The following is a 10,548-nucleotide window of genomic DNA, read 5'->3' on the forward strand; positions in this document are numbered from 1 at the left end:
TTTTCCCTAGCTTTCTTTATTTTTCCTTTTTTTAATGTCAGTATTCTCTGTGATGGGAAGTTAAAAGACATCTGTAATTTGAGACGTGTACAGATAAATGTGAAGAACATTTTAAAGCTTCTTCTGAAATAAACATAATGTAGATATTATGTGTACAGCTCATTTTATAAATATCTCGATCTGATGTTTTTGTGAAGCCATTATTAAGCTTTTATAGTTGGGTTATAGTCGGATATTTAACTCTTAATGGCAGAATTGCTCAAATTCTACTACAATACTGGACTTCTGACAGACAGGACATTAAAATACAGTCCAGCTCCACTGGCAGCAGAACAACCTCAGAGCGTGATGCTCCCACCACCATGCTTAACAGCTGCTACAGTGTTCTCGAGGTTAACTGCCTCACCTATACATTCTATACTGATGTTTCCCGGGAGAGAAGTATGTAAAGCGATCGTGAAGAGTTACATAAGGGAACGAGGTCTTGTAACCTTTTCTCCTAACATTCGGGAAACTTTAAACAAGGTTTTGTAACATTTTAAAAACGTTACATTAACATTAATGTTTATTCTAACATTTGGGAGAATTTTGAACAATGTCTTGTAACATTTTTAGAATGTTACATTAACGTTACTATGGAAACGTTTTCTTGTAGCTTTGAGAGAACTTTTAGATAACGTTACTTAAGGTTGTGGAAACGTTCTATTATTGGAATGAAACAAATTAAATTTAGATTTAATTTTAAGACCTTTTGTAGCTTTTATAGCAAAGATTAAAGACATGAACTCACACTCACAGTTCTGGTTCTGATGGGTTTTAATAGTTGTCCAGTTATAAAGTAAACATGCTAATGAGGCTAATCTGGGTGGATTAACTGGTTTAGTTATTTTCCACCAGTTTGTTTATGTGCACAACACAACATTAGCATATCACACACACTCAACTATACACACACACATTCCACATTACAGCAGGTATTACAGGAAGCAGCAAAAAAATAAATAAATAAAAATGATATTGCACAGAAACACCTTAAACACTTTAAATTAATTTTATTGAGCCAATTTAATTAGAAAATCTCACATTACCTGATTTTCTCACACCAACAGAACGTCCAAATCCCTGAATAACTCTAATTTCATAAAAAAAACACTGAATATTTTAATATTTCACCAGCAGAGCAGCTTCTCATGTTTCCATAAGTGTTCAAATACACACAGCATTCTCAAAAATACAATAAAACACATGCTTAAAATCAAACGCAAAATTAACTAATGTTTAAAAAAAATAAATAAAAAGTAATTTAGTGGTGGGAAATAATATTAATGTGCACTTATTAATATCAATAAAAATGACACTTAAAAAAATAAGGCCCATTTTAAGCAAACACCCTTAAAATGATGCTAATAAGATGATAACTGTACTGATAAAAATCACAATAATCCTAAAACTAATATAAAACATCAGGAAAACAGACCATCTAAACCATGCAAAACAAAGGGTTAATTATATAAATGAATTAAATTAAATAAACTAATAAGCAGGTATTTCTCACCATTAAAAAAAAAACACACAACAACAACAAAACTACACAAAAGATCTGACAGACAGCAGCTTGTCCAGAAGTGTGCGCTCTCCTGCTGAAAGGACTTTTAGGCTCTGTTCCCAGGCTTAAGTGACACGAATCTGATTATTTTTTTTTTTTGGCCTTAATGTAAATAAAATCTTAAAAAAAAAAAAAAAATTAAAAACGGATAGTTTCTATGATGCTGAAAAAAAAGATGAAACCGAAACTTCATGTGAAGCACAAATTATATAGTCTTATCAGTGTAAATAGGTAAATAAGTGATTGAGTTGAATCCTCGACACATTTAAACACAATTTCTGTTTATTTACTGAATTAAACTGAGTAAAAAAATCCAATTAAACATAAAACAAATGTATTGATTTTTTTGCACACGCCACATTTTATGTTTTATTTTTATATGCTGTAAATGGAGTAAATTAACAGTAATTGGGGTTTAAAATGAACAGATGTGAGAAACAGTAGAGGATATAGTATAGTATATAATGTGTATTTTTGATTATGCTGTGTGTGATCTGGAATCTGTTGGTAAACAGTGTGATTTATTACGTGATATTGAAATATATTGGTGTTTCTTTAAAGTAAACAGTGTTTTTAATTGTTTTTTTTTTATTTTTATTCTTATCGCACTCTGATTAAAGTGCACTCTTCATCACAGAAAGGTAAGCATTAATATTATATATGGATGATGTACATTATAGGAAAGGCCTGGATAAGCCAGCCATCAGTCTGGCACTTCATCACTGATGTTTATACTGATAAACTGACATTAATCTTCATTAAAGCACTTATTACAGCTAATTAAAACAGAAAATAACTATAATTATAACAATAAAAGGCACTAAAACAACTAAACAAATAATAAAAGAACCAAATCCATAAAATAAAAGCAATAAAATCTAAACGTCTAGGAAATTAAAAGTAATATAAAATAATAAAACTCGAGTGTAAACCACGCGGCCGCGTCCGCGGTAAACCAGCGCTCCCATTGGGAGAACCAATCAACTTCTGAAGTTGATGAAAAGCCAGTCCGGTGTGCCACCGCACTGGAGCTTCCTAAAGCTCGGGGGAGGGGCCTATCCAGGCTCCGCCCACAAAACCCATTCTACACCTACAGCTGTAAATCAGTACAGAACACTGATCCGAATCACAGTTCAGATTATATAACTGATAATATTAATGATTCATTTAGTAATTCAGCATTTATAACAAACGATTCACTGAATCAGTATGAATCATTCTGCACCAATTTTAATGATTCAGTTTCTCAACATATGTTACGAATGATTCAGTATCTGAGTATCTACCACAAATGATTCAGTTCTGACATTAATGATTCAGTATCTCCTGATTTACTACGAATTATTCTGTACTGATATTAATGATTCAGTATCTCAGTTTTTACTACGAATGATTCTGCGCCAACGTTAATGATTCAGTACTGACATTAAATGATTCAATATCTCCATATATACTACGAATGATTCCTTGCCTATATTAATGATTCAGTTTCTCAACATGTAATGAGTGAATCTGTTTCTCAGTCTCTACCACAAATGATTCAGTACTGATATTTATGATTCAGGATCTCCGTATTTACTACGAATGATTTTGTGCCAATATAAATGTTTCAGGACCTCAACATAGGTTACGAATGATTCAGTATTTACATTAATGGTAGACACTTGGAATCTGATTCATTCAAAACATGTGGAGAAACTGAATCAATAATATTGGTGCAGAATCATTTGTAGTAAATACGAGTGATTCTGCACCAATATTAATGATTCAGTTTGTCCACACACGTTACGAATGAACCACAAATGATTCAGTACTGTCATTAATGATTCAGTATCTCTGTATTACTTTGAATGATTCTGCGCCAATATTAATGATTCAGTTCCTCAACATACGTTACGAATGATTCAGTTTTTACATTAATGGTTCAATATCTGCCAAAATGAATGATTCTGTTTATTAGAATAATTGATTAGAAATGATTCATTATCTCAGTATCTCCTACAATAGTTTTAAACTCAGTATCAGTAAGTTATATATTATATCATAATATAAATGATTTAATATATAGCATGAATCATTTGGTGGCTTTATACAACTGGTTTGTTTTTATAATTTCTAATGTTTTGGGATTGAACTAGAATGATTCAGTAGTTTTTATGAACAATTTAGTAACTAATATGTAGCTAATAAAGATTATTTAGTATTTAATATGAATCAGTATCTAAAACAGATGATTCAATCGCCCTACCCAAATTATGAACTGTATCAGAGACTGAATCATTTGTATTAGGAATCGAATCATTTGGGCTGTTATAAACGATTCAGTAGTTTATATGAACAGTTTTTTTTTTAATTTGCATAATTTGGTTGCTAATAAGAATTATTTAGTATTTAATATGAATCAGTATCTAAAACAGATGATTCAATCGCCCTACCCAAATTATGAACTGTATCAGAGACTGAATCATTTGTATTAGGAATCGAATCATTTGCGCTGTTATAAACGATTCAGTAGTTTATAAGAGCGGATCGTTAGTTAACGAGTTTAATGGACTTCTGTATTCAGTGTTCTGTACACCGTCTCCAAGGTAGCAGCATTTGTGGGCGGAGCCTGGTTCTCTCAGTGTTTCAGCAAAAAGTAAAGCCGGGGGGGGGCGGGGCTTCCCTCCTAAAGTGACGTTTTTTTTTTTCACACTGTCGTCTTTTTTTGGCTTCATAAAAGAAAGAGATGAAGAGATAAAGAGATAAAGAAAGTGAAGGAAGAGAGAGAGGAGGAGGAGGAGTTGCTGTGCTGTATTAGCGTTAGCTAATGCTAAGCTGTTAAAAAATGAATAATCAGTCCTGCAGAGCAGAGAAACGGCTGTAGCAGCAGCAGCAGCAACAGCGCCACCTGTCCTCAGAACCGGCGCGTACACACCTAACCATAAAAACCTCTAAAACACATTCAATTAAAAATTCATCACCAAACCTGAGCTACAGCTAATCATCACACAGCTAGGGCTTCACCTACATCACTACTACACCGAGCATGACTGTGTGTATAGTGTGTATAATGTGTGTGTGTGTGTTAGTGTGTGTGTGTATAGTGTGTGTGTGTATAGTGTGTGTGTATAGTGTGTGTGTGTGTATAGTGTGTGTGTATAGTGTGTGTGTATAGTTTGTGTGTATAGTGTGTGTGTATAGTGTGTGTGTATGGTGTGTGTGTGTATAGTGTGTGTGTGTGTGTGTTAGGGCTGGTCTGGTCTCTTCAGTACGGCGCTGTATTTGAGAGGAACTCCGTCGCTCCTCAGCTGGACGTGGAGAAGAGAGAACAGGGAGATCTCCTGTAAACATCGGAAACGAGCAGCGTAAATAATATATATTAATAATGGATTAATATCCAGCTTATTCTGCCACGCCCACTTTCCACAGTTCATTTATTCTGCATGTGTGTTAGAGTATATATCGATATTTCAAACCAGTTTCAGTCCCTTTCAGAATGAGCCGTTTAAGGGCTCGGTCACTTTTATGCAAATAAGCTGTTGCTGGCCACGCCCCATATTTACACTGAGCGTTTACATCTTAGTGTTACAAAACTCATTATTTTAAAGAGCTTAAAGCTCCACTAGGTAGGATTGAGATTTTGTGCTCGTGGGCTCCCCCTACAGTTGTAGCTCTAGAGTGTAATAAATGTTTCAGGCGGATTAGTTTCTCTTTCTGGTTTTCTGTCTTTCACAGACATATTCTGTCTCTTTCCAGCTTCTGCCAGAGTGTCTGTATGTTAGTTTGTAAAGAATGAACCAGTAGTCCTTGTAGAACTGTTAGAACTAAAGGTCGGAAAGCAGGTCGCAGTTCTCGCGAGCGTTGGTCGCGGCCGCCTCGGAAAACTTACAGAGTCTGGTTTGAGCTCAGAGGAGCTCCGGCACAGACACGAGAGCACCGCTATTCCTCCTACTACACCTCAATGCAGCGCTGCAATGAGTTTCAAGCTGTAATTTTACTTCTTTAAAAAGATCAAAAATCAAGAAAATCCTACCTAGTGGGGCTCTAAATCTCCCTCGCAATAGGACAGTAAGTACAGATCCCTCCCTCAAACGATTTCAGTAGCTAATATGAATGATTTACTATCTATCATCTAATAAAAATAATACAGTATATACTATGAATAATGTCGGTAGGTAATACCAATGATTTAGTAATTAATAAGCTAATATGAATAATTAACTAGCTAATACCTCTGATTCACAGTCTATAAAAGTTATACAGTATATACTATGAATAATTTGTTAGCTAATACAAATGAATTAGTAGCTAACGAAAGATTCAGGATGTACTACGAATGATTATTACAAATGATTCAGAAGCTAATACAAATGTAGATAATAAATTATAAAATATACTATGAATGATTCAGTAGCTAATATGAATGATTTACTATCTAATAAAAGTAATAGAACATATTAGCTAACATGAGTGAATCAGGATCCACTCTTAATGAGTATTATGAATGATTCAGTAGCTATTAAGCCAATATTAATCATTTACTTGCTAATATCTCAGATTTACAATCTAATAAAAATTATACAATATATACTATGAATAATGTTTTAGCTTATATAAATGACGCAGTAGCTAACACGAATGATTCAGTACGTAATATAACGGATTAATACTGTATACTATGTATAGTATGAAGGACTGTATCTAATATGAATGATTCAGTGTCTAATGTAAATGATTCTGTATCTAATATGAATGATTCAGTGTCTAATGTAAATGATTCTGTATCAAATATGAATGATTCAGTAGCTAACATAAAAGATTTAGTATATAATATGAATGACTTAGTATGTAATATAACTGATTCACACTGTATACTATGAAGTTCAGTAGCTAATATGAATGATTAAGGAGCTAAAATAAATGATTCAGTGTCTAATGTGAATGATTCTGTAGCTAATATGAATGATTCAGTATATAATATAACGGATTCATACCGTATACTATGTATAGTATCAAGGTCTGTATCTAATATGAATGATTCAGTATCTAATATGAATGATTCAGTGTCTAATGTAAATGATTCTGTATCTAATATGAATGATTCAGTGTCTAATGTAAATGATTCTGTATCTAATATGAATGATTCAGTATCTAATATGAATGATTCAGTATCTAATATGAATGATTCAGTATCTAATATGAATGATTCAGTGTCTAATGTAAATGATTCTGTATCTAATATGAATGTGTCATAAGCTTATATAAATGATTCAGTAGCTAGAATAAGTGAAAGTAGTAATATAGGTGCTATAATGATTTTATGGAAGATCTCTCTACCTGAAGCTCCTGTACTGTAAGTGTGTAAGTGTTCAGGTGCAGGTTTTGGTGGATGTGTAGATGGAGGTGTTGGTGTAGGTGTTGGTGTGATCGTACCTGTGTGATGGCGTCCTGTCCTGGGTTGGTCCAGGTCAAGGTCATCTCAGGTCGTTTACCCACCTTACGGAAATTAAAGGACTGCAGGCCGTCTATAGCCTGAAACACCAATCACACAAGTTTATTCATAAAACACATTATACTGTATATTAACCCTATACTTTATTATAATAGCTTATTTTCTGTTACACAATGTTGCAACATACCTCAAAAGCCCTATAAAACATGTAAATAATAATAATAATCAGATTAGAGTTAATATATAATAACTCACGTTACAGTAGATTCTCTTCTGAACTCCATACTGAAGCACCAACACATCAAACGACTTATCCAGCATCCCCATCACCATCGCCTCCGAGTCCAGAGGACCACACTCCTACACACACACAGAAAAATTTTGTATATTTAGCCACCTGATTAGCACCCATTCCACCAGTAAATAAATTATACATGAATCTTACAAACCAGCATATTAGATTTTTAATAAATTATCAAATAATTTATTAAATACTGGATACTGGAATGGATAAACACTGTACTGGTGGAATGGGCACTAATTTGTCAGATGGGTAGCTAAGCTAAGTGAAGCTAATTGTCTAGAAGGGATTCCAGCTGACCAAGCTAAGCTGCCCATTCAGAACTGTGCACAGTCCCTGATTCAGTCATTAAAATAACAGCTATACACACTAGCGGTCAAAAGTTTTAGAACACCCCTATAGTTAAATTTTTTCCAGTATTAATGATTTTATTACTGCAGTTCTTCTTCTCCTGTCAGATTAACTCTAATTCTAATTCTTCTCTTCTCTGCTGAAACTGAGTCTCAGTTCTTAATCATGTTAATCTGAGCTAAATGCTAAAGCTGCTGTTTCCATGTGGGTCAGCCAGACGTCTTCCTGTAGCAGTTTTTTTTTCTCCAGTTTACAACAGTACTCACCGCTCTCTGACTTCATTTTCTACTTTTAATAGTTACAGAGTTCTCTGTGTTTTATCTGGGTGTTTCTCTAGTTATTATGATGATGAAAGTGGAGGAATGCTTCACCCTGACGAAGACGCTGAAGAACAGCTCGGCGCTCATCTCCTGCACTCGTTTAGACGCCGTCTTCTTATCGTTACAGTGAGACGCCAGCTTATGCACCTCCTCATCCGACAGAGACAAGCGGGGTCCACACTCTGTAACACACACACACACACACACACACACACACACACACAAACAATATAAACTATTGTGTATAGAGAGTATTGGGGTTATTATGGCAGGACTGTGTAAATCTTAGATACTGGGCTAGTCTAAGCTTCTGAAGGGCGGGTTTTAGGATATTTTTACTGGACCTGGCAACCCTGCTGTCAGTTAGGGTACATGGTGGAGCTGCAGTTAGAGAGGGAGCAAGAGAGCTAGATAAAGAGAAAGAGAGAGAGAGAGAGAGAGAGCATGGTATAGAGAGATTTAGCGAGAGAGAGAGCGAGTTCTAGAGAGAGTTACCGAGAGAGAGTGTGAGAGAAAAGTATAAAGAGAGTTGGAGAAAGAGAGCACAAGAGAGGTATAGAGAGAGGTGTGGAGGGAGAAAGATAGAGTGTGAGAGCGAGAGAGAGTAAGAGAGAGTGCGAGAACAAGGTATAGACAGAGTTAAAGTGAGAGCGAGAGAGTTATAGAGAGTGAGAGAGAGATGTATATGGAGTGTAACAGCGAGGTATAGAGAAAGTTGCAGAGGGAATGAGAGAAAGCACAAGAGCGAAAGAAAGAAGAATAAAGAGAGTTAAAGGGATAGAGAGAGATAGAAAGCAAGAGATGTAGAAATATAGAATGGTAGAGAGAGTTAGAGAGAGAGCGCAAGAGCAAAGTAGAGAGAGAGTTATAAGGAAAGAGAAAGAGTGCAGTATAGAGAAAGACAGACAGAGAGAGAGAGAGAGAGAGAAAGAGACTCACTGAGAGACACTGAGGCAGTGGACAAGGATGTCGGGGTATAGAGAGAGTTACAGATATAGAGCGCGAGAGTGAGATATAAAGAGAGGACGCGAGAGCGGGGGTGAGACTCACTGAGGGAGGCTGCCAGCAGGCGGTGGACGAGGATGTCGGGGTACAGAGTTAGGGAGAGCGCGAGAGAGATATAGAAAGTGAGAGCGCGAGAGTGCGGTATAGAGAGAGAGAGTGAGAGCGCGAGAGCGAGAGACTGACTGAGGGAGGCTGCCAGCAGGCGGTGGACGAGGATGTCGGGATATAGAGAGAGTTAGAGAAGGAGAGAGAGAGATATAGAAAGTGAGAGCGCGAGTGCGGTATAGAGAGAGAGAGGGCGCGAGAGCGAGAGACTCACTGAGGGAGGCTGCCAGCAGGCGGTGGACGAGGATGTCGGGATATAGAGAGAGTTAGAGAAGGAGAGAGAGAGATATAGAAAGTGAGAGCGCGAGAGTGCGGTATAGAGAGAGGGCGCGAGAGCGAGAGACTCACTGAGGGAGGCTGCCAGCAGGCGGTGGACGAGGATGTCGGGATATAGAGAGAGTTAGAGAAGGAGAGAGAGAGATATAGAAAGTGAGAGCGCGAGAGTGCGGTATAGAGAGAGAGAGGGTGCGAGAGACTCACTGAGGGAGGCTGCCAGCAGGCGGTGGATGAGGATGTCGGGATATAGAGAGAGTTAGAGAAGGAGAGAGAGAGATATAGAAAGTGAGAGCGCGAGAGTGCGGTATAGAGAGAGAGAGAGGGCGCGAGAGCGAGAGACTCACTGAGGGAGGCTGCCAGCAGGCGGTGGACGAGGATGTCGGGATATAGAGAGAGTTAGAGAAGGAGAGAGAGAGATATAGAAAGTGAGAGCGCGAGAGTGCGGTATAGAGAGAGAGGGCGCGAGAGCGAGAGACTCACTGAGGGAGGCTGCCAGCAGGCGGTGGACGAGGATGTCGGGATATAGAGAGAGTTAGAGAAGGAGAGAGAGAGATATAGAAAGTGAGAGCGCGAGAGTGCGGTATAGAGAGAGAGAGAGAGGGCGCGAGAGCGAGAGACTCACTGAGGGAGGCTGCCAGCAGGCGGTGGACGAGGATGTCGGGATATAGAGAGAGTTAGAGAAGGAGAGAGAGAGATATAGAAAGTGAGAGCGCGAGAGTGCGGTATAGAGAGAGAGAGGGCGCGAGACTCACTGAGGGAGGCTGCCAGCAGGCGTGGACGAGGATGTCGGGATATAGAGAGAGTTAGAGAAGGAGAGAGAGAGATATAGAAAGTGAGAGCGCGAGAGTGCGGTATAGAGAGAGAGGGCGCGAGAGCGAGAGACTCACTGAGGGAGGCTGCCAGCAGGCGGTGGACGAGGATGTCGGGATATAGAGAGAGTTAGAGAAGGAGAGAGAGAGATATAGAAAGTGAGAGCGCGAGAGTGCGGTATAGAGAGAGAGTGAGAGCGCGAGAGCGAGAGACTCACTGAGGGAGGCTGCCAGCAGGCGGTGGACGAGGATGTCGGGATATAGAGAGAGTTAGAGAAGGAGAGAGAGAGATATAGAAAGTGAGAGCGCGAGAGTGCCGTATAGAGAGAGAGAGAGGGCGC

The 10,548-nt window shown here is 38.0% G+C and overlaps 1 protein-coding gene across 1 annotated transcript in view; it reads right to left on the bottom strand.

The window, feature by feature from the left end:
* Positions 1-798: 798 nt before the first annotated feature.
* The window catches only part of dis3l2 (DIS3 like 3'-5' exoribonuclease 2), a 40,575-nt gene continuing 30,825 nt past the window's right edge, over positions 799-10,548 (bottom strand). The window contains exons 19-22 of the mRNA XM_049482598.1: positions 8,064-8,194; positions 7,296-7,400; positions 7,022-7,120; positions 799-4,929 (exon numbers count right to left, since the gene is read on the bottom strand). Coding sequence (XP_049338555.1) covers positions 4,834-4,929; positions 7,022-7,120; positions 7,296-7,400; positions 8,064-8,194 — 431 coding nt within the window. The 3' untranslated portion in view covers positions 799-4,833. The remainder of the gene's footprint in view (positions 4,930-7,021; positions 7,121-7,295; positions 7,401-8,063; positions 8,195-10,548) is intronic.

Source organism: Astyanax mexicanus, chromosome 8 (genome assembly GCF_023375975.1).
Source record: "Astyanax mexicanus isolate ESR-SI-001 chromosome 8, AstMex3_surface, whole genome shotgun sequence".
In the NCBI taxonomy this organism is placed as follows: Eukaryota; Metazoa; Chordata; class Actinopteri; order Characiformes; family Acestrorhamphidae; genus Astyanax; species Astyanax mexicanus.